The 23,858-nt window shown below is 51.1% G+C and overlaps 2 protein-coding genes and 1 pseudogene across 2 annotated transcripts; all 3 read right to left on the bottom strand.

Annotated features, from left to right (window-relative positions):
* Positions 1–2,584: 2,584 nt before the first annotated feature.
* Positions 2,585–4,029, bottom strand: LOC133885479 (uncharacterized). Its single transcript, XM_062325200.1, has 3 exons — positions 3,416–4,029; positions 3,094–3,324; positions 2,585–3,002 (listed from the first exon to the last, which is right to left on the bottom strand). Exons 1-3 carry the CDS (start codon positions 3,773–3,775, stop codon positions 2,778–2,780), a joined length of 816 nt encoding a protein of 271 aa, XP_062181184.1. The 5' UTR covers positions 3,776–4,029; the 3' UTR covers positions 2,585–2,777.
* Positions 4,030–4,887: 858 nt separating this feature from the next.
* LOC133885409 (RNA polymerase sigma factor sigE, chloroplastic/mitochondrial-like) lies at positions 4,888–7,465 on the bottom strand. The gene is made up of 6 exons (XM_062325119.1): positions 7,015–7,465; positions 6,634–6,894; positions 6,375–6,521; positions 5,932–6,168; positions 5,571–5,834; positions 4,888–5,468 (listed from the first exon to the last, which is right to left on the bottom strand). Exons 1-6 carry the CDS (start codon positions 7,372–7,374, stop codon positions 5,274–5,276), a joined length of 1,464 nt encoding a protein of 487 aa, XP_062181103.1. The 5' UTR covers positions 7,375–7,465; the 3' UTR covers positions 4,888–5,273.
* Positions 7,466–7,924: 459 nt separating this feature from the next.
* Positions 7,925–23,858, bottom strand: part of LOC133884196 (pentatricopeptide repeat-containing protein At5g27270-like) — a 29,382-nt pseudogene continuing 13,448 nt past the window's right edge.

The following is a 23,858-nucleotide window of genomic DNA, read 5'->3' as shown; positions in this document are numbered from 1 at the left end:
CGTACAGAATAAGGAGGACATTCAATTAATTGGCCAGGCTATATCATATAAGCCTTGTGGTTGTGTTGTTATGTCGGGCTATATGTCCATGAACCGATCCTTAGGATCTAAATCAGGTACTTGCACATCATCCAATATGCACACAACAGCTATACCAACTAAATCATCCTGGCTAGATCCCTATGTTCCATATTGCTATAAAAGATTACACAAACCAGTTCATATTACATAGACCATTAATCAAATTAACATTTATCCACCTGACTTGATAGCACAACTAAGTATTTCTTCCCTTGACACCCAACTACAACACCAGCGACAAGGATAATCACAGAAAGTACTAATAAATCCTAAACATGAGATTCATATTGACAAAAGCATGCAATTATAAAGTAAAAGATACATTTTCCTACAATAGGATCAATGCGATTAAGGATACTTTTCTTTAGCAGTGGGTTGCTCAACTATTTAAAGATCTGGTCCTGCAAGCTCACGTACTGCTTGTCTCCTATTGCAATCGCGCACACCGAAAACAAGTAAGCACACACATCTAAGAACAATATACTAAACAGAAGCAAAGCTCCCCATTAGCTGTGCGTAGAAAGCACAACAGCGAGGTGTCGGATTTTGGGGCGGCACCCTATGGGCAGCAAAGGCGAGTGGCGACGGTGGTCTCGCCCACACAAGATGGCAAGAGGGGGAGAGAAGAGAGGGGAGAGATTTTAATAATTCAGTGTTTGTTTTAGATTGCAAAATCCAGATTCTAAATTGTGAGAATCAAAATCTGGATTGTTAGAATCATAAAAATACAAATAAGTCCTAAACCTGAGCGCAAGTGTGAGAGCGAGGAGTTGAGCTCCCAACCCAGACACAGCCAGCGAGCGCACCATCGAGCTACGTGCTCGTTCGCATTGGAGGGAGCTTCGGAAGGAAACATGCGGGTAAGGACGAACATTTGTTACAGATAAGGGAGTTAAAGACATAGTTTTTTATTTTTATATTTTTAATAAAAAAACTGTAAAAATAGAGGTTTGTTTTGAAAAATTGCACCTCTAACTTCCTGTCGTTCGGTGGTTGGGCGACAGGTGCCTATCCCTATTACTCTTCTAACGGTGATAGTTTAAAAAATAAACATGTTGCCTTTCCAATATACAACAAAATACAATATTCTAATTTATTATCTTAATATTTGAGGGGAAAATAAGCAACCACATTTGTTTTCAAAAACACAAAATTATCATATTAATCTGAAGAAAAAAAGATCTAGATCACTTATTATTATGGATATTTAAGAGTCTAGATTAAACCAAAGAGTTCATATCAAATATGATGAATAAATAGTTAAATTCAAAATTCAAAATTATGAAAAAATTAGCAATTCGATTTTCATACCGTTTGAGGAACAAAATATCTAAAAGAGTCTAAATAAAAAAAACAATAATTGAAGATCCATCTCAAATATAGTCTTAGAAAAAAACAAAATTATTATAAAAATCATATATCTAAATAAAGAGTACATGTAAAATACAATTAATCAAATATTATCGAGATAAAATATTATAACAAGACTAGCCATATTATTAACGTTGTCATCTTACTAGTTCTCTCAAAATTCAAAATACTATCGAAATAGTTATAATATTTTTAAAAACAAAATAGTGGTGTAGATGCTACCTTCTCATACAAAAATATGGATCGGCCTGTTTGTTCTCGGCCTGTTTTGGTGTCATGGGTTTTTTTTAAAATAATATTATTTTATTGAAATATTGTAAAAATAATAGTCAAAATTATAAAATTATAAGAATAAATATATGTCGGTACGTGAAGTGCCGATTAGGGATCTATCAGCACTCCACGTTCCAACATCCTAGATCTATCAGCACTCCACGTTACAACATCCTAGTGACAGTGGATCCAGAAGCCTGTTGTTAGTTCGCGTGCTGACAGATCCTATGTCGTGCAGACGATTTTCAAAGAAAAATTTATAATTTTTTCATATGATTTTGGAATGAGATGATATCTTCTATAAAAATTGTGTCTCTAAAGGAGATTTACAACTTTGTAGTTAAACACCTCTCTATTTAAATCCGTTTAGATAAATAAAAAATAATTGTAAATTTCAGATCTAAAAGTCTAAATCAGGAGCTTCTACCACCTTTTAGCACTAAAAAGGTTCAATTGAAAAAGTACCCAACTACAAAATTATATATCTCATCAATTGATATAATTTTTATATAAAGATCATCTCAGCTCTATCCAAGATAATATAAAAATTATATTTTTTTAATATTATCTGCGGAACGTAGACTTATGGACACTTCGTGTGCGACGGGCCTCAGAACCGAATGAGAGGTAGGATGTCGGCCGACAGAATATATTCTTACAATTTTATGATTTTGATTATTATTTTTATAATTTTTCAATAAAGTAATATTATTCCTAGAAAAGTCTGTTATGGGCGACGTCAAAGTTATTTCCCATCTCCCGGCCCACCTACACGCCTGACACATGTCAGCATCTCCTTCATCGTCAACCGCCGTCTCTCCCTCACCTCACCGTCGTCGTCGATTTCAGCAGTTGTGGAGAACCTCCTCTAAATAAGATTTCTTGAACCTGGATGGGCTACAAATTACACAGGTCTACGAGTTCAGCAAAAAGGCCGACACTGCATCCTAACACGGGCCCAAACAATTTATTTGGCACTTGTTTTTGCCCCTCTTGCTTTTTACAGCACGGATTATTTTTTGCTCTGCGACGGGTGGGCTGTGGCGCTCGGCTCACCGGAGCTCGGAGTGCAGCGCCCTCCTCCGGGCGGCCTCCTCCCAGTTGAGCGGAACGCGGCCCTCGCGGTCCCGGCTGAGCCGCTCCTGCGCGCCGCCGCGCAGCTTCTCCAGCCGCAGCGCGTCGCTCTGGTGCATCATGAACACCTTGAGCACGTTGAACAGCGCCCCCGCCAGCCACAGCACGCTCCCCAACAGGCACAGCCACACCCAGCTCCGGCCCTGCATCACCAGCGCATGGTCAGTACTCGCTCGATCAGTCACGCGCAGCCAGTAGTACAGTACAACGGACGCGGATAGAAACGGAGCTTACCACTAGGTCCGGTTCACGGCGCAGGTTCAGGACCGCGGCGACCAGGAAGAGCAGGCTCCCCAGGAGCATGGGCACCTGCACGCTCGACTGCAGCAGCTGCGCCCGGCCGTCGGCGCGCTCGTAGACCTGGCACGAGTTGAGCACCGAGCCCAGCAGCCACAGCAGCGCCGCGGCCAGCAGCATGTTCGCCGCGTGCTTCTCCTTACCGTAGCTGTACCCTGCTCCCTCGCTCTGCGAGTTCCATTCCATAATTGATCAACCGTGCATGTTCGCCAATGACTCGAGAAAATTGGGGGGAATTAACAATCATGGATCCGCGCACCTGGGAGACCAGCAAGAAAACGCCGACGACGCCAAGAACGCACCCCGCGGCGTGCAGCGCTGGCACGAGGAGCTCGACGAGCCCGAGCTGGACATCGTACCTTGCCAGCCCCACACGCCAGTCGACGCCGGCGAGGTGCGCCGCGAGGTCATGCGCGTTCACGGCGGCGACGACCGCCAGCGCCACGGCGGCCACGGCGAGCCCCGCCCTGGCCGCTCCGCCCGCGGACAGCGCCGCGAGGCCCGCCACCAGGAGCAGCGCAGCGAACACGTACAACCCCGCGTTGATGTACTCCCACCGCCGCACCGCTAGCGCCGGCCCGTACATGCGCGCCTCCCTGGCGGTGGCTAGCTTCACCATGGCCGGAGCCGGATCGATCGCTGGGCTGCGAGACGCGAAAGCGAGCTTCTTTCCTCGCGTCAGAAGCAGTTGCGCGATGCGTTAATGCGGCGCGGCTTCAAGGGTTAGTGGAGGTTGGTGTGGGGATGGAGGAGGAGGACCAGTACCCGTGTACGTGGCGCCATGCATGGCGCCGTGAGCTCCGCGCCCTCACGGGAGGTTGGGACTTGCGAGCTTGGAGTTTTTTGCCCGCAGATGGACAATTTTGCAGGAACCTGACGCGCGCGATCCGTTACATGTGGCGTGCCCGAGCGTTCCTGTGTCTGTCTGTCTGTCATTCTAGCTTGGTCGTCATGACTTGTTCAATTGGGACGTGATTAGTTGACCGTACGAACGTATTTCGGTTCGGTTTATGCGCATAATTTTAGGAGATATGTGTTTGGTTGTATGTACGTGTTGTTTAAGTTTTTTTGAGCGCGTGTAATTATAAGTCTGTAATTTGGCGAAGCAGATGCAACCGCTTGTATTCGTTCATATAAGTGGATTCACTTGTCCGTATCATAACATTATTTTCATAACAGCAACAAATCATAATCTCAGTTCTCGTATCCGCTCAAGCGATAAAAGATTTAGTCAACCAAACAGAAACTCAGTTCAGCTTGTTCAGACAGATACAACCAACCAAACACTTTTCTTTTCAATACTCTTATCCTTAACCATTTTTTTTACACAAGAAACTCACCATAAATTCACGAGCATCCGCTAAGTCTGCTTCCCTTCAGCATACGTATAATTCATGCGTGCAACAGGATATACGAGCAACCAATCTTACCCTTGTTGAGTCAGACGAGGATGAGTGACTGGGAAAGGCAACTCTGACATGAACATACATGTTATTTTATCTGTTCATCTTTCACATCTAATATTTATTCATCTATTGATTCTTATATCTTTCTTATGATTTTTTCACCTATCTATTTGTGTTAATAATCTATGTGTGTAAAGGCTAGTGGAATTTCTCCCTCCATGGGTGACTAGGCGTCACTCTGCAGTCGACAGGGTTCAGAAACAAACTGGTTCAGAACTGTTATATTTTCATGGGTGGACAAAATGAGAAATTCTGAAGGTAGAAGTGCAGATAAATGATGATTTTCTATTGCTAACCAAAGCTGCAAACAGGGAACATTTCTTGTACCATGCATGCATGCATGTTAAGAATTACATGCGAGACCTGCAACACAACCTCGCTCAAATAAACTCATCAGGATTCAGGACACACACACACACACCATCTTTGTATATGGACATGTCTATAGCACGAAATGTTTTTTCCTGGGTAGTGCGATCGACTCTGTAGTATCAAGTGCAGAGTTGAGGTAGAAGATATCCACACATATATACAGCAGCAGAGACTGTGTTTTGTGGTACTTGTACTACGACTGTATTGCAGGTAATTGCATTGGTACTTGATGCTACACGTTGGCATGAATAATGGTGCATATGCACACCTGGCATCAGCTCACATGTATCTGCGGAGGTAGTCCACTCGTGTGGGGTGCTTGAGCTTCATCAGGGCCTTGAGCTCGTACTTGCGGACCATTTCCCTCGAGATGTTGAGGTTGCCGGCGATCTCGGTGAGCGTGCGCTTGCCCCGGCGGTCCAGCCCGAACCGCTGCCTGATCACCACGCTCTCCTTGGGCTTCAGAGAGTCCAGCTGCAGTTATTTGCACACAACGCCCACCCATCCATCAGCATTGTTTGTTACATGCATCTCGATGTCGAATTAAGTTACGTTGTTCGGACGGAAAAGACTTACGAGATCGTCGATGGCCAGGCGGAGGAGCGTGTTGTGCTTGCCGGCGTCGACCCCGATGGCGTCGTCGTCGGTGACCTCGTTGATGAGCTCCTCCTGCGTCACGCGGTTCCGCGAGTGCAGGGAGTAGGTCGGCTTCGTCATCCTCAGCACGTCGCGGTACCTCGCCGGTGATATCCCGACCCTCTTCACGACCTCTTCGTCCGTGGGCGTCCTCCCGAGCTCGAACGCCAGCTCCTCCCTCGTCTTGTTAATCTCCTGCCTCTCCTGCATTGTTCGTTGCATTTTATTTACCTTGCCGTTACAACTTTTCCCTCTCTGAAGACTCAAGAGAGTAGTAGAGTCATTGCAAGCTAGGCATTACCGATTCCATGGCGAAGGGGAACCGTGTGAAGTTGGAGAGCGTCATTGCGCGGACGATGGAGTGTCTGATCCAGAAGAGAGCGTAGGTCGATATGCGAAACCCGCGCTTCGGCTCGAACCGGTCGACGGCGGTGATGAGGCCGGTGGCGCCGGCCTGGCAGAGGTCGTCGAACCTCTCGCCGTTGGCTATGTCCGGGTAGTACTTGTTGATTGCGTACAACACCAGCCGGAGATTGTGCTGCAACCAACCAAGCAACACCATCGATCACCACTATGCCCTAGTGCTATCTTGTATCAGAAAGCATTGGATATAGTGTATCTGAATTTTCAGTCTGAGAGGCTAGAACACTACTGTACAGACTACACGGTGTGTTTCATGCTTCGATCCACATCATCGGTACAAGTAGAATATATAGTGGATGAGTGTGCCGTGCCATTGTTTACCTTGATGAGCTTGTTCCTGGCGGCTCGGCCGACGTCGAGGCGGCGGCGCAGCTGCTGCATGGTCATGTTAGTGGCCTCCGCGAGCTCTGCGTCGGTCGGCTCCCTCTGTAGCTCGTCCCGCAAGCTCTCTTGCACCTCAAAGATCGCCTGGAACAATTGTTTTGGACGCTAACTTGTAAGTCCTCTCCCGATGAAATCAACCAGGAATGATCACAATATTCGGGGATACACGTAAAAATTGTGAAAAATTAGCGCTCACCTTCATGGGCTGCATCGTTTTGAAGAGGCGCGCGCTTTGCGCGGAGCTGAGCACCGGCGGGATCTTCATGCGTTTCCAGTCGAGGCTGCCCATGTCCGTAGACACCGAGTGCTCCCTGAGCAGCATCTCCTCGAACTCTCGCACCTCCTCCTTCTTGCCGCCGGCGTCCCCCTCCCTGCTCTTCATCTCCACCCTCTTCCCCAGGTCCATCCTCCTCCCACGCCTCTTCCTCCGGCTCCTCACGATCACCGTGCTCCTTCCCTGCATATGCACACAAAAAGTGATTAATTAATTCAGATGCTGCAAGAATTGACAAGGCAGAGGATTGAACCGCTGATGCCAATTGCAATGGTGTTCAGGTGGAGGAGAAGGAGCGCTCACCACCCTGCCCTTCCTCTTCTTCTTGCCCTTCATGCTCTTGTTGTCCTCGTCGTGCTTCTCTTCGACCACGGCGGGGCTGAGCTTGTAGATGCTCTCCAGCGCGGCCGCCACCTCGCTGTAGTCCGTTCTCTCCGCCTCCGGCGCCGCGGTCCTCGACGCCGTCGTCGTCGGCAGCGGCGGCGGGAGCTTGGCCGTGCTCTGCTTCTCGGGCGACGCGAGCGCCGAGCAGCTAGTGGACGGCGTCCGTCGCAGCGGCCCCTTGAGGGAGAGCACGGTAGGCCCGGATCGACGCGGCCCGGCCGAGCGGCGGCCACACCCGGCGGAGAGCGGCCGGCTGGGCGTCGTCACGGTGGACGTCATGGCAAGCTGCTGCCTCTAGAAGTTTCTTGTGGCGCACAGAGACTCAACAACTCCGCTCAAGTGCTCAACACGGTCGTGTCGTGTGGAAGCGGTGCGATGCAATGGCGTCGACGGAATCTCGAGCCGGATGCGCGCCTCCCCGTCATATAAAGGGCGGGGAGCGACGGCCGCCACGAGCTGCGGTGCAGCATCCGACGGATCAGGCGGCGAGGAGGGCGGATGCGTGGCGCGGAGGGGTGCAGGAAGCGGGCGGGAGATATGCGTGGATGAGGCGAGCGCCACGCGATATTTTCGGCGATCTCACGATGGGAGGGAGGTTGGCGCGTGGAGCCGTCTCGTGCAGGAGAAAGAAATCGACAAGTCTGCGGAACAGCGCTGTAAGTTTGCGCCGGAACATTTTTCTGAAACATTTGCCACGGAAGGGGAGAAATTGAGGTCCATGAGTTGTTGCGCGTAACGTACTTGGGCTCAAGTTTCTGCAGGTTTGAGTTCACAGTCTGCAACTAGAACTTCCCGATGTCAAACCAGGATTTTTAATTTATTTTTATTTTCATTTTCCAATTTTAGCAAAATTAGGCAATTCCATCACTGTCATACAGAGGTCGTCATCAAAGCTGCAAATCATCTTCCCTGATCTTCAAAACTAATGCCTTGGCCTTCCCTAGATGTCCTAGCCTCATATACAACCTGAGCAGGTCATTACAGCAAAACACATCAGGGAGGCCATATTTGGAGAGGGCTCTGAAGGTATCTTGGGCAACAGCTATGTCTTCCTTTGCAACAAGAGTGTAAGTGGGCCAGATCGGGATGGGCTCCGTGGGTTTCAGACTAGGTGGGGACGGGTTCGGATGCAAAATTTGACCCATGAGACCATTAGGCCAGGGCCCTGATTCTAGGTGGGTTTAGGGTCGGGGCAGCTTCTGCACCGACGGGTACCCCACGGCCCCAGACTCAGCCTAGTAGCCCACACTCGGGCAACCCACTGCCGCATCCTCCACCCGCTCCAGGCTGACCTCCTCGCCATGCTCTCCCGCTCCAGGCTAGCCTCCTCCCCGTCGCCCTCGACCAGCCAACCTCTTCCTCTGCCCGCGTGTCGCCGATGCCATCCTTGCCGTCGTCTTCAGATCCGTGTGTCAGAGAGCGCCGCGTAGGCGGTAGGCGAGGCACTGCCAGTGGAGGACCCAACACCGAGGCAAAGACAAAGGAGGTGGCAGCACCCGCGCCGGTGGAGGACGGGGAGGGAGTGATGGCACCAGTGGCGGCGGTGGTGGCAAAGCCGAGAACCTGAGATGAGATGGTGGCGAAGCCAAGAACCTGTGATGAGATGATATCTCAGGGGTCAGGTCGGTTTCCCCGCCGTGGCAGAGGTGGGATGATTTTGCACGCAATTATAATTTCATGTTCGAGTCGGGTTTAACGATTCAGGTTTCAGGTCAGGTGCATTCATGCTCCACCCAACCCCAACTCAAACATTGCCACCCCTACTTTGCAACATAACATAGGAGAAGAGCATTGTCCGAAAAGTGTAATGGTTTCACATTTTTCGCCCTCATAGTTTCTAAAACCTCTAGAGCTTTATCATAATCTTCAACATTCATTTGAACTTGAGCCATTGCCACATAAGTTTGCTAGTTGCTTAGAAGGCCTGCCTTCTCAATTTCCTCAAATGTGTGATGTGCATCCTTGTAAAGCCCAAGCTTACCGTATATTCTAACAAGAATTCCACATATAAGTTCATCGGGAATAATCTTTGTTGGAGAAGAAAAATCTTCCATGAACAAGTGCGATGAGAGCCTCTTCTAGAGAGTAGACTCAATCTTGAAGAAGAACCTATAAGTCAGAAGGACAGAGCAGAGAGAAACGATATTTGTGTATATGTGGAAGTTTGAGTAAATGGGGGAAAACCTCTAGAACCCCCTCTCCTATCCTTTGAGGGCTTATTTATAGAGCAAAAGGGTAGGGAAAATTACTAGCCTGTCACTAAGATATTATATTACAATAATGTGCATAGAGTGATATTTTGGATATTTCACCCCTTTACATACCACATGGTGGCTAAGATACTATGACAACTATAGTAATACCATAGTATTTCATCTAAATATCTCCAGTCGGGGGTGTTCCCCCAACAGTACCCTCTCATCTGTTGGCTCTGAGGTTCCGAGGAGTGAGCGGATGAGTAGAGAACTAGCTTTAGCCCTACCTCAGAGTCAGGATATCCCGAATAGTTTCCCATCCTTCTAAAACCTCTCAGCGATGGCAGCAAGTGACAGTGGCGAGGTTCAATGGAGGTGACCTAGTCTGGAGCCCCGTGACAATGCTCAATAGGTTCAAGGCTGGCCGGTACGTCGCGGTGAAATCGGAGGTGAAGTTGAAGGCGAGTGAAAGGATCTAGTGGCCCTAGAGGGGGGTGAATATGGTACTAATCAAAAACTAAACCAACTAAAGATTTCTAGAACAAAGAGCAACCTTAGCTTAGAAAGTATAAAAGTAGCTAGACGACCTAGTAAGCTTGAATGATAAGCACAAACATGCAAGCATATAGAACATAAGTAAAGTACGGAATTGAAACAAGAGTAGAGAAAGAGGACACCGAGTTTTTCCCGAGGTATCGAAGAGTTGGCACTCTCCACTAATCCTCGTTGGAGCATCCACACAAGGATGTCGCTCTCCCTTGAGTCACCAAGACTTAAGTGCTCACTAGTGATTGCCACTTCTCTATCTCTGAATTGGCGGGCATCAAACCAAGTACACGAGCTTCCTGAGGCTCCCACAAGACCTCCAAGAACTCAACGAGAACACCTCCAATCTCCACGGCCGGCTAGGTGTTGCCAACCACCAAGAGTAAGAAGCTAACCGGTTCACTTGATCCCAATCAAGCCTAAAACAACAGCTAGATGCACACTCACTACTCTTGCAGCACTAATAGAGTTCTTAATCTTCAATTAAGAACTTGCAAATCACTTCAAGTACTCTCCCTTGATTCTAGATGATACTCACTATGTATGAATGCTTCTGAGTTACAAGAGAGACGAATGAAACCAAGGGATGGGGTATATATAGGCTAGAGGTCTAAATCTAGCCGTTGGCCAACCATTCACTTTTTCTGTGAACACCGGATGGTCCGGTGCACACGCCTCTATGAACACCGGATAATCCGGTGAGTTAAATTTTTTAACACGTTGATTTGACAGTTGTCAGTAGCAGTTACAAAATGCTCCGGTGTTCTTCCACATAGCATCACCGGATAGTCCGGTGAGTTATAATCCGGTTGGTTAAATAGTCCGGTGATGACTCCATTAAGTCACCGGACAATCCAGTCAGTTTAACTCTGATTTTCTATAGAAAAATGACTCTTCTATTAAATAGTCCGGTGTATGAGTTCTTCAGATCACCGGACAATCCGGTGCATGCAATTTCAAATTTCTCTGAAAAATGACTCTTCTGTTAAATGCTCTGGTGCAAAATTCCTTCCATCACCGGACAATCCGGTGAGTTCATTTGAAATCTTCACAGAGAAGAAAAATAGTCCGGTGAGTAAAATCCTTCTCTCATTGGACAATCCAGTGAGAGAAACTTCCTGAAACTCGTCCAATTCAATCAACTTTGAGTTTAACTTCTTAACTTCTCACCCATGGATTTCTTTGAGCTACCTAGTGCTAGATTTTCACAAGTGTGCATCCAACTATATCTAGACTCAACTAGGTCAAGCTACAACACTTATCCCCCCTTTATAGTACGGTCAAAAGATAAAAAGGAGATCTATGTCTACTCTAAGTGTCCTTCATCACATTGTGACACTTAGAATTATAAGATCCTTAATCTTGACGCAAAAGTCTTTTGATCAACCAATAGAATTCCATGAGGGACCAAGAAAAACCATTCAATCATTGTGAATTAAAGAATTTGATTTCCTTCAAAACATACGTATTACTCACAATGATACGGTTGTCGTTAATCACTGAAACACTTACCACTTACCTAGGGACCTAGATGCTATAACGAGGTTGTGGGGCGTGACGGAGGTAGAGCCATCCAAAGCCCTCGCCGGCAAGAGCCCGAGGCGGAGTCTATGTTGAGGCTGAGGGGGGCAATCTTCCACTCCCTCAGTGGTGAACGTGGCGAGGCTTGACGGAGGCAGAACCGTCCGGAGCCTGGCGGTGTGGACCGAAGATGGAGTTGATGTCGAGGCTGAGGGGTGCAATCTGCTACCCCCTCAACAGTAAGCGCAGCGAGGCTTGACAGAGGTAGAGCCATCTGGAGCCTAGCGGCATGAGCCGGAGATGGAGTCGACGACATGGCTGAGGGGGCAGTATGCCATCCCCTCAGCGGCGGATGCCAGAAGTGAAGTCGATGTCAAGGCTGAGGTGGGCAGTTCACCACCCCCTCAGCGGTGGACGCGGCAATGCTTGACAGAGGCAGAGCTGTCCAGAGTTTGGCAGCGTGACCCGGAGATGGAGTCGACGACACGGCTGAAGGGGGAAGTATGCCAGCCCCTCAGCGGAGGATGACGGAAGTGGAGTCGATGACGAGGTTGAGAGGGGCTGTCCACCACCCCCTCAACGGTGGATGTCGAAGGTGGAGTCGATGTTGTAACATCCTGAGTTTTAGCATGTAAATTTATTATAAATTTCACTCCAAATTAAAAGTTTTCTAATTATTTAAACCAATATAAAATCGAGTAGTATATATTGAAGTATATGTGCTCGTATGTATATATTCAAACATATTATTTAGGCTAAGCATTCCAAATAGCACCAAGACAATTTCTGAATTAATCCCTGAATTAATTTGGTTCATATGCTTTGGTTTGTGATCTTTATGGTTCTTTGTGTGGAGATTTGAATTTAAATATCTCTCAAATTCAAATATACTCTTAGATTCTATTCAGCTCAAATCCAATTCAAATTAAAATTCTCGTCTTAGGAAGCTCAATATTCCAGTTCAAATCATATTTCAAATATATTTATTTGAAATGATCCAATCCAAAGTTAAATTCAAATTCAAATCTCTCATTTGAATTTAATCCCAAAACCAAAAATTCTTTCCTCTCCTCCTATTCACCCTGGGCTCAATCTCTCTCTCCCTCACTTTTTGGCCCAAGCACAGCCGGCCCAGTCCCCTCTTCCCTCTCTCCCGGCCCAGCTCTCCCGCGCACTCTCCCGCCCCAGCTCTCCCGCGCGCTCTCCAGCCCAGCTCGCCCAAGCCGCACCGGCCCGCTCCCACGCGTTCGCCCGCGCGCCGCTCGTCCGTCCACGTGTCGCACGTCGATTGGCCACCACCGGCCTCCTTCCTCCTCCTTTCCAGCGCGACGTGCTCATCGGTTGTCGTTCGTCCTCTCCGGGATATATCTCGCTCGTCGACCGGCCTTCACTTTTCCCACTCCCTCTGCTCTCTCTCTTCTCTCTTCGCCCATGTCTCTGCGCCGCGTGATTTTCACGCATGAGGCCACGCATGGGCAGCGCAGAGCACCCATACTACGGGAAACGTGGCGAGCTTATCCTGCCACGTCGCTGCCGACGACCCCGTGATGCCCACGAACGCACCATCTCTTTCCAGCTCCCTCTTTAGTCTATAAATAGCGTGCCCGACTCCTTCTCCTCACACTTTTCCCCATTCACCACCACTACCGCACTGCCGCTGCCGCCATTCCTGCTGCTGCGACATCGCCGTTGCCAATCCGCCGTCGACGTGCTACCGAGGAGCACCAGTGAGCCCTCTCTGTCCTTGTATCGCCATCTGTTCGTCGGAAGCCAGACAGGAGCCCGCCCTCGCCAGTAGGCAAATAATGCCACCACCACCTATTCGATGGATCACCAGCCGCCGTCCCACCCGTTGTCGTTCTTGCGCTCGGTGAGCCTCCTTGTCCCCTCGTTCGTTTGTGTGGATAGCGTGTAGTCACCCCAAGCCGCTGATTAGCGTATAGCTGCGTGCCGCCGAGTGTGTTTGTTTTCACCGCCGTGCTTTTGCTCGTCATCGGCATGCTAGTGCTCCATGAGTATGACAGACCTTCGTGCCGTGTTGCCTAGGGTCCTCAGACCCCCTTTCTTTGCAGGATTGGCCCCTCCCTGTGTAGGGGAGGTGCTGCCTAATCCTTCCCACGCCGTTGTCTCCCCTTTGGCCGTCATCTAGTGCTGCCTACGCCGCCGACCACCATCGAGGAATCCCCAGCCGAGTCAACGATATCGTGCTGATGGCCGGCGTCCATTCGTCGTTGATGATCTCTAGCGAGAACCTCCCTCCAGCGAGCTTCCCAACACTGTGCCGCCATGATCCCTCACCAGAGTTCTCTTTTCCCCCTCCTTCGCCATGCGCCCGCGCGCGCGTGTAGCCGAGCCGTCGCTTGTGCGCGCTCGTGGAAAATAGCCTCGGGCCATGGCTCTACCTGGTCGGCCCACCGCCCAGTGGCTGTGCCCCTTGGGCCAGACCAGCTTCCAAGCCCGATAGCCAGCCAGCCCAAGACCGGAGCGGGTCTGCACTGTGCGGCCCCAGCAGTGTGTAGAACAGCCCATCCAGGCCTGGTTTGAGCCCAACTCGGCCCAAACCAGTACTGTTCATATGGATCCCACTGAGTCACTGTTCATGTGGCCCCAAGTTACTGTTCAATGGGTCCCACATGTGGGTCCCACCTATGAATAGTGCTATTTCATAATTTTTCGATTTAATTTTCGATTAAATCTTCCGGGAGCCATAACTTCTTTGTTCCGGCTCCGATTTTTGCGATTCTTTCACTGAAATTTATCTAAAATAAAGATCTACTCACATATCATATTGTGATATCTATTGGGGCTCATTTTTATTTTTATTTGGTGTTATTTGATTCTTCTCTAGTATAGCTGTTATTGATCGTAGTCGCAATTGCAGAGCAACCAGAGTTCTGCGAGTGTTGTGCGGGAAGTATCAGGAGTGAGGAGGATCCCGATTACAACCAAGAACTCGAAGAGAACTTCGGAGAAGGCAAGTCATATCTTCTTGATCATATTAAACCTATGTTTTCAAATAATCTACATGAACAACTTAAAATTGGACTTATTATCGCATGTGCTATGTATTGTACTATTTATGAACTATTTGTAATAGTTAAATCATATAAACACTTGACATGACTGAAATGCTATCATCCAGGACACATATCACCCTTGGATTACATGTTATTATCTATATTAATGACGAACAACGTCTTGATATATAGCATGCTTAGGATTGAATACGTCTCCTCGGAGACGTCGCTTTTTAAACACTTCTCCTCGGAGATAAGACCTATTGTTATCAATAATAACTCATATACCATGAATCCTTGATGGTTATGAATTTTGTGATGGTTATGAAATCCTTGATGTCGTGTGATATATGGTGGGAGATGTGTAAAAATAGGTGAAAACTGCTTTGGCAGGGGCAGGTAGAGTAGTACTCTGAACGAGGATGCTCTTGGGGCTTGAGTTACCTTTATGCTATTCATTGCTAGAAGATACCTGTTATGACCATTTAAGGACCAAATCATTTTGCAGCCATGCTTTAGCAACGCCCATGCAACCATACGTCTTAAATGGGTAGGACTTAACTTCTCCTTCACCTGACTGAGTTGGGCATCATACTAGGAGGTTGGGAGCAGCGAGCAGTCAAGTGGCCATCTGTCCATCTGTTTGGAGGTTGCTAGTACCGTCCTAGGCTTAAAAAGGGGACTGGCCTTCAGTACATGGACTCTAGCACTTGGGGGTAAATCTCGTAGAAAAGCCCGACAGGAAAGGTGATTGGAGTGTCTCGATATGATTCGTTCCGCTGCTAGCAACAGTTGGAGGCTGAACATATCGTGTGGGTAAAACTGCACAATCTCTGCAGAGTGTAAATTTATTCGAATAGCCGTGTCTATAGTCATGGACATGCGAAAGTAGAACCTTTTTTACTAGACTCTGGTGCGTGTGTCTTGATGAGTGAGTGTGTGAACTAGATATCTATGTGAGGAGGTTGTTGGCTGAATCTGCTAGGATCTGTGTGGTACTAGAGGTACACCAAATGTGATAAAAGGTACTACGGAGTGAGGTGTAGCCCCTCCCAGGGCCGAGAAAACCCCAGATAAAGCTTGTTACTTGGTTTTAAACTATTTAAACTGTTTTAAAGTCAATCATAGATAATACAAATGGATATATGCATAAACTACTTTACGCCTAAAACTAAACCGTAAAGCTTTATCCTTGAATCACCCCTTATGCATCTATCAAACATCTTGAAATAGTATAGGGCTTGCTGAGTATCTTCCGTACTCATTCTTACTGTTTTTCAGATGAGGAAGCCGATGTTGACTTCGCCGGAGGTGAAGGCAAGGATGAAGAATAGTCTTAGAAGTTGCCTACTTGGTTGTGGCTTGGGTTTTTGTTTTCTATTGTGTTTTGTTGGACCTAGGAGTTATGGCCCCCGAAATCAGTGCTGCGCAGATAAGTTTGAGTTCAAATAGTTTATCTTGTGGTGCATTTTTGAAAATCAAGATGGTGTTTTCAGAAGTTTCAATGAATAGCAAAATTGTAGATATTTTCAAGTACTATAATTTAGAGTCCAGAAACATCCAATTTAGAGTCCGGACAATGGAGATATGATCCTCAGAATAGAAAACTGTGAAAAATGAAACCGTAACCGACTCGAACTCGAATCTGATTCGTGTTCGCCTTGGACTCCACCTCAACCAGCTGCCCCTAACCCTATAAATAGGAGTTGCACGTCCTCTTATATCCCTATTCTACGCCATTAAGCTCTAGACATCGATGCTACCTTGTCCGTACGCCGCCGTTCGCCGGAGCCGCCACCGCAGCCGCCCGTAATGCACTACCTCGTTGTCATCTCCGCAAATGCTTCTTCCCCGATAATTGCAGCAAGGTGAGGACCTCGGACTAGCCCTTTCCCCTCCTCCTTTACCTTGTGTTGTCGTCCCATGTGATCCCTAGCCAAACCCCTATCCCCTCAAATCCACCATCGCGCCGCCACGGTCATCGCAGTCGCGGACAGAGCTCGGATCACTACACCCTTTAACCAGCACGTACCACTAGATGTCCCACACGCCCTCAGGAAACCGTGTGTCCATTAGATCCCCGACGCCACCGGGATCACGATCGCCGTGCCCGTTGCTCAGTCTAGAGTTCTGCGCGTGCAACGCGGGTTCAGATCATGTTCCTCGGCGAACTAGCACTCCAATCCATGAGTCCTTTGGCTGAGATGTGCCCCTGCTAGTCCTCTACATTCTCCCAAAATTGGTTTATCCAAAGTTGCAACAAAGCCCCCGTTCTCGATGTCGCAATCCCTGCTGCCAGTCCCGTACACGTTTTGCATACATAGAATGTCAGCCGCATTCCCCGTCAATCCAGGAGCCGTTTGGATGCACCGACCATGTCACGATGTGTCCCATCACATCTTCTGTGTGGCCACATGAAGGTTCCCTCACATCTACAGCGATGCCACCAGGAACACGATCCTAACTTCCAACATCGTCGTGTAATCTCGCCAAAGTTCCAACCGATCGATCTCCTTCTCAGGTGGAGCCCTATCCAAACCATCTCTGCAGAATCGTGTTCCAGAAAATATGAATATTTCTATTCAAACTATTTCTTGAATATCATAGCCAATCTCTAAGAACGTACACGTCTTCTTTGTTGTATCTGTGCGTGGTCACCTCCGAACATGTGATCGTTCGTCTCTCTTTTGCCGCTACCTCGGAACTTCTCTGACAAGACCAACCATAAAACCGAGCTTTTCTTCTCACATTGTACGCTCGTGCTCTCCTTGATTTGTTGAAACACCATTATTGCCCAATGTCAACATCAGTGATCATCGTTGCTATCGCCATCTAATTGTGCACTTCACCGCCTTCAGCTCGCCGGTGTGTGTGTCCTTCTGTACCTCAGGTCAAACTGAGCCCTTCATGAGTTCATGGCTGCGATGCGACCCCGTCTGCACCATCTCCGTCAACCCCGGGCCTTTTCCATCACCGACGACATCGAGAGCCCACCGTCGGCCGACTCCTCCATGCCAAACTCCCCTGCTCTACTCTCTGATCTCGCTCTCTTGGTGAAAATCCCAAATAACCCCTACGGAGATCCTTTATTTCTATCTTTACTTTTCTGTTTAGGATGTTTACACGTTAGCGCTTGCCTTCTATAGTTAATTCTGTTCCAGCCCTTATTATTCAAACAGAATCATCTATTCAAATCTTATTTAGCGAATTTCATTCAAATCCAAGCAACACTCTATGAATTCGCCTAAATCTCGTATCCTATCCAACCATAGAGTTTTTTTATGATGTGATGCCTCTGTTTGATGTACTATTCTTAGTTATTTGTGTTTTCTCTTTTGTCGATTGTTCCTGCGAGTAGACGACTACGTTCCAAAGCAATACGAGGATATCGAAGAGCAACAGTTTAGAAATCGATGATCTGCAAAGTCAAGACTTCGAGATATACCGGAACCGAGTTTACGAATATCACTGAGCAGCAGCCAGGCAAGTGTCCTTGAACATCTTGCACCTATTTTAGGACTTCTATATTAATTATTTATCCTTCTTGCATGCTTGTCTAATTTGGAATCTCATGATTAAAGTTTACTAGATTTTGTATGATTATCCTTGTCGCCGTTGATGAGTCATGGGAAATAAAGGTTAGATATGCTAGTTGCTGTCATGGTTGGGGTAAACGGTAATCTTTACTAATGTTTATGTAACAAGAATTGTGTATGGTAATCTTGTAGTAACATAGAATAGAGATCCTAACATGATGGTTGGTATGTGGATGGTGCATGAAGGCGTATGTATTGTGCCGCACGATGGGTAGTGTCTGTTCCTGTGTGGGGTCCTAAGGACCGGCTCTTGAAGCCTGTAACCCAGCTGAACATCGCAACCATGAGGCTTATATAGGTACGGCCTGGTCAATTAATTAGATATCCTCCTTATTCTGTATGCACCAGTGGATGGTTGGGTGGCTGTCGGTGTATTTAGAACCAGGGGTCCCTAAGTCCCGAGGCCAGGCCGGCCATCCACCACATGTCACCACCCTGCAAGGTAGGTAGAAGCTAAGTCCCGGGAGAAGGTGCTCGGGGCCGCCGCTTCTGGTTCCCGAGCACCCTAGTTCCCCGATGATCCACAGAGCCCAAATAGCAAGAAGAAAGTGCTCGGGAGAGAGTGCTCGGGGCTGCACGTGGCAGCCCCCGAGGACTCGGTGCCCCGAAGGTCCCACCGAAGTGCTCGGGAGAGAGTGCTCGGAGCTGCACGTGGCAGCCCCCGAGGACTCGGTGCCCCGAAGGTCCCACCGAAGTGCTCGGGAGAGAGTGCTCGGAGCTGCACGTGGCAGCCCCCGAGGACTCGGTGCCCCGAAGGTCCCACCGAAGTGCTCGGGAGAGAGTGCTCGGGGTTGCACGTGGCAGCCCCCGAGGACTCGGTGCCCCGAAGGTCCCACCGAAGTGCTCGGGAGAGAGTGCTCGGAGCTGCACGTGGCAGCCCCCGAGGACTCGGTGCCCCGAAGGTCCCACCGAAGTGCTCGGGAGAGAGTGCTCGGGGCTGCACGTGGCAGCCCCCGAGGACTCGGTGCCCCGAAGGTCCCACCGAAGTGCTCGAGAGAGAGTGCTCGGGGCTGCACGTGGCAGCCCCCGAGGACTCGGTTCCCCGAAGGTTCGCGCAAGATCATTCAACGACCCGAAGGGTCCCGTCGTCAGGGTGTCATCCGGTCAAAGGCCCAATGCCGCATTTAATAGGCACGCGCGGTCTGACATCCTGACATTCTCAGCTGCCCACGCCCCAGTGTCAGACCCTGCCATGCACTGGCAGGGGGCCGTGGATCCATTAAATGCACGGGTCCCGTCCCGTTTCATCCAGGTGCCTCGGGATAACGTTGCCAGAATCGAAGCGCTCCGCCTGCCACCCTGCCCTGGCAGAAGAGCAAGACAGGGTGGGCGCACTGGGCACCTCTGAGGCTGCCCGGTGGGCCCCTTTTAGGGCGCCCCGAGGCTTCCGCAGCGGCTGGTGGTCGAATGCGCGCCGCATTTCTCCACCGCCCCTGTCACTTCGCCAAGATAAAATGATTACGCCCTTCTCCGTGGCACCTTGGCATTCGCGTCCCCTCTTTCTCATTCAGGATATGTTGAGGTCGGCGCGCCTATAAAAGGAAAGGATGGAGAACACTAAAAGGGGAGAGAAAAAGAGCCCCCGACCACAAGACGACCAAGAGACCAGACAACCAACAATCTCCGGCGAACCAGGCCAAAGATAGATCGACAGACACTCGAACCAGCTCAAGTTAAGCTAGAACAGAAGAGCCTCAAGCTCTTTGTAAACAGTTCTCCCCTTAGAACCAGATATCTCCTTGAAGAATCCCCTTCAAGGATCAATATAGCGCTCATACAGGAGTAGGGTGTTACGCCTCCGTGCGGCCCGAACCTGTCTAAAACCCGGCGTACCCACTTTTCCTTGCATTAGGGTGATCGTCTCCCACCAGCCATCGCATTTATTTCCGTTCCCGATTATTTCCCACACAAGCTTTTCCAGGATCATCCCCCCGGCCGAATCTCTAAAAAGGGGGTCTCTCGGGATCCCTGCGACAGGAGTTCACTCTCCGACAGCTGGCGCGCCAGGTAGGGGGAAATATCCCTGGATTGTTTGTTTTCACTTTTTTCTCCACAGGAAAAGATGGCCGGTGGGCACCGTCTCCAGCGTTCCGACTCCACTTCCAGTAACGGAACGCTGCCCCACGAAGAAAGCCCCGTCGCTGCTGCGTGCTCGCGGCAGCCGCCATCCACGCGTGCGGTTTTTCCCGCCCAAGGGGATCAAGGCGCTGGGCCCATCAGCACCGCCGCCGCTGTCGACGTACTTTCCGACCCCCAGCAGGTGGTCGGGACCCCAGCCGCCAGGTCTGCCTCTGGACCACGTCGGGTTCCGCCTAGGCGCAGGCTCGCTTTCAGTGAGGCCAGCCCAGGGAGCGCGTTGCTTGCGGCACAAGCTCTCCTCAGACACCCGCCCATTCAGGCCACGCCAAACACTCCGGAAGGCCGGTGGATGCAAGATGTCGTCGCTTTGGTTGGCACCGCTCGTCGACAGGTGCAGGCCGGGAGTCCTCGCGCCACTTCTCAGCACGGTGCCGCCAGAGCCGGCTCCTCAGCGGGCAACACCCGCACGGGCCGAGGGGTCTCCAGGAGGAGTGCCGTCCCCCTGGCCATGTCCGGAGCCCGGGACCTTCGTTTGCACCTTGACGAGCGGAGGGGCCACGAAGATGCCCGAGTCACTCTCGAACGTCAGCGGGAAACCCGGCAGGGGGTTGGTGCAGAGGACCAGGCTTCCTCTCTCCCGGCCCATGACCACCGGGGATCCCCGGCTCGCCGCTTCTCGCCACCGAGAACCCCCGCCCGTGCTGCGGAGTACGGCACCGGTTGCCGTGCCTTCACCACCGAGCTCCGCCGGGTGAGGTGGCCTTCCAAGTTCCGCCCCGAGCTGCCGGAGAATTACGACGGGTCCATCGACCCCGTCGAGTTCCTCCAGATCTACACGACGGCCGTCCAAGCGGCCGGAGGCAGCGAAAAGGTGATGGTAAACTATTTTCATGTTGCCTTGAGGGGTTCCGCCCGCTCTTGGCTTATGAACTTACCCCCAGGATCCATCAGCTCCTGGGATGACCTGTGCCACCAATTCGTGGCCAACTTTCAGGGCACGTTCGCACGTCCCGGTTTGGAGTGCGACCTCCACGCCGTCCAACAGCAGGAAGGGGAGACGCTACGGCGATTTATACAGCGTTTCAGCCAGGTTCGCAACACTATTCCGCGAGTGGCCCCCCATGCTGTTATTGTTGCTTTCCGGCAGGGCGTCCGTGACGAGCGGATGCTCGAGAAGCTAGGTACGCACGAGATCGAGACCCCTGCGGAACTTTTCGCACTGGCCGATAAGTGCGCCAAGGCTACGGAGGCCAGGGCGTGGCATGCTCCTCGCCCCGCTCCCGATCAGCCAAGTTCTTCCCGCTTTGATAAGCGGGAAAAGAAAAAGAGAAGGAAGCGCGAGGCAGCTCCCGTCGAGCCAGCCCAAGTCCCCGCTCACAGGGTACCGCAAGAGCCCGATCACCGGCAAGAGCGTCAGCCGGGTGTCGATCGGCGCCCCGTCAAGGCCCCTGCTCGGGCTCCTCCTCGGGCCTCTGTGCCCGCGAGGGCCCCGGCACCGGCTAGGGCGCCAGCTCCAGCAAGAGCTCCGGCCCCTGGCCGAGCTCCTATTCCAGCAAGGGCCCCCGCTCCCGCGGGGCCCGAGCCAGGTAAATGGTGTCCCATACACCTGACCAGATGGCACGACCTCACGGAGTGTCGTACGGTCAAAGGACTCGTGGAGCAGCGCCAGAGGGAGCGCGACGAGTCCCGCGGAGGAGGCGATACCGAGGTCGTCCCCAACAACGCCGAGCTCGGCTTCCAGGAGCCCGAGCATGCGGTCACCTTCGTTGACGGGGGCGCTTACACACCCTGCTCGCGCCGTGGCATCAAGGTCATGCGGCGCGAAGTGTGCTCGGCAACCCCAAGCAAGGAGGCCACAAGACCCCTAAGGTGGTCGGATGCTCCGATAACGTTCAGCATGGCTGATCACCCCGTCAGTACTGCAGCCGTGGGACGGCTACCTCTGGTAGTGTCTCCCACTATCTGCAATGTTAAGGTCGGCAGAGTGCTGATCAACGGTGGTGCCGGCCTCAACCTCCTTTCCAAAGAGGCTTTTGAGAAGCTGCAAGTATCTTCCCGACGCCTAAAGCCGTCCCTCCCCTTCTGTGGAGTAACTCCCGGGCACTCCCTGCCCCTCGGGCAGGTTGAGTTGCCTGTCACATTCGGGAGCCGGGACAACTTCCGCACGGAGTGCGTCCTCTTCGATGTTACGGAGCTCCCTCTCCCCTACAATGCCATCCTCGGGCGCCCGGCGCTTGCCAAGTTTATGATGGCCGTGCATTATGCATACCTTACGGTTAAGATGCCCGGCCCCTCAGGCTCTATCTCCGTGATCGCCGACTCCGGCGGCGCTGTCTCCTGCGCCGAACAATCATACATGGCTCTGGTCTCAGCGCAGGCCGAGGTTGATGGCTCTTCAGGGGGCCCGGGACCCTCTTCATTTAGACCCCGACTCGCCGCCGACACCTCTGTTCCAACGAAGGAGGTCGAGGTGGGCGAAGATGCTACCCAGGTTGTCCGTATCGGCAGCAACCTGGGCAGCAAATAGGAAAGCGCGCTCGTCGCCTTCCTCCGGGCTAGCGTGGACGTGTTTGCCTGGCAACCGTCCGACATGCCCGAGATCCCTAGGGAGGTGATCGAGCATCACTTGGCTGAGCGTCCGGACGCCCGCCCAGTAAAGCAGAAGGTCCGGCGGCAGGCGCCAGAGCGCCAGGAGTTTATCCGCGAGCAGGTTCGCAAGCTCCTCGACGTCGGATTCATCCGAGAAGTCCTCCACCCCGACTGGCTAGCAAACCCAGTCATCGTCCCGAAGGCCAACGGCAAGCTTCGCATGTGCGTGGACTACACCGACCTTAACAAGGCTTGTCCTAAAGATCCCTTCCCCTTACCTCGCATTGATCAAATCGTAGATTCAACTGCGGGATGTGATCTTTTGTGCTTCCTAGATGCAAACTCTGGGTATCACCAGATTCGCATGGCCGTAGGGGACGAGGAAAAAACTGCTTTTACTACCCCGGTGGGGACTTATTGCTACATGTCAATGCCTTTCGGCCTGCGCAACGCTGGATCATCCTTCCAGCGCGCCATTCGTATCACTCTTAACTCGCAGGTTGGCCGCAACGTCGAGGCTTACGTCGACGATCTCGTGGTCAAAACCCGAGATCGCGCCACCCTGCTCAAGGACCTTGCCGAGACTTTCAATAGTCTCCGCTCTACCCGCCTCAAGCTCAACCCGGAGAAATGTGTCTTCGGGGTGCCGGCGGGCAAGCTCCTTGGTTTCTTGGTCTCTGGCCGAGGAATCGAGGTCAATCCGGAGAAGATCCGGGCCATCGAGCAGATGCGACCCCCGGTTCGACTCAAGGAGGTCCAGCGCCTCGCCGGCTGCATGGCCGCCCTCGGGCGCTTCATCTCTAAGCTCGGGGAGCGAGGGCTCCCCCTCTTCAAGCTTTTGAAGAAATCCGGTCGTTTTGACTGGACGTCGGAAGCCGAGCAGGCCTTCCACGACTTAAAAAAGTACCTTACCTCGCCACCCGTTTTGGTGGCTCCCTCCCAAGGTGAGCCCCTACTACTTTATGTTTCGGCCACTCCTCAGGTCGTGAGCATAGTGCTGGTGGTGGAGCGTGACGAATGTTCGGGGCCGGGTGCTGGGTCCCAGCTCCCAGAGGCCCCCGACCGTTCACTTATCCTCGCGGCTCCCCCTGGGCAAGGGGTCGAGCCCGAACACACTGCTCTTCCTAGCCAAGGAATCGAGCCCGAGTGCCCGGCTAGCCCCGACCATACCACCGACCCTGGGGGCTGTGGCAGCCCCCCGGGTGGGGCCACCATCCGGG

The sequence above is a fragment of the Phragmites australis genome, chromosome 11, assembly GCF_958298935.1.
Source record: "Phragmites australis chromosome 11, lpPhrAust1.1, whole genome shotgun sequence".
Lineage (NCBI taxonomy): Eukaryota > Viridiplantae > Streptophyta > Magnoliopsida > Poales > Poaceae > Phragmites > Phragmites australis.
This window is presented reverse-complemented; position numbering and strand designations above follow the sequence as displayed.

Coding starts and splice junctions, on each gene's coding strand:
- LOC133885409 (XM_062325119.1), bottom strand. CDS start 7,374: ATGACGTCCACCGTGACGACGCCCAGCCGGCCGCTCTCCGCCGGGTGT. Junction 6,522..6,633: donor AAACGATGCAGCCCATGAAG/GTGAGCGCTAAT, acceptor CAATTGTTCCAG/GCGATCTTTGAGGTGCAAGA. Junction 5,835..5,931: donor TCCCCTTCGCCATGGAATCG/GTAATGCCTAGC, acceptor CGAACAATGCAG/GAGAGGCAGGAGATTAACAA.
- LOC133885479 (XM_062325200.1), bottom strand. CDS start 3,775: ATGGTGAAGCTAGCCACCGCCAGGGAGGCGCGCATGTACGGGCCGGCG. Junction 3,325..3,415: donor TTTTCTTGCTGGTCTCCCAG/GTGCGCGGATCC, acceptor TGGAACTCGCAG/AGCGAGGGAGCAGGGTACAG. Junction 3,003..3,093: donor GCCGTGAACCGGACCTAGTG/GTAAGCTCCGTT, acceptor CTGGTGATGCAG/GGCCGGAGCTGGGTGTGGCT.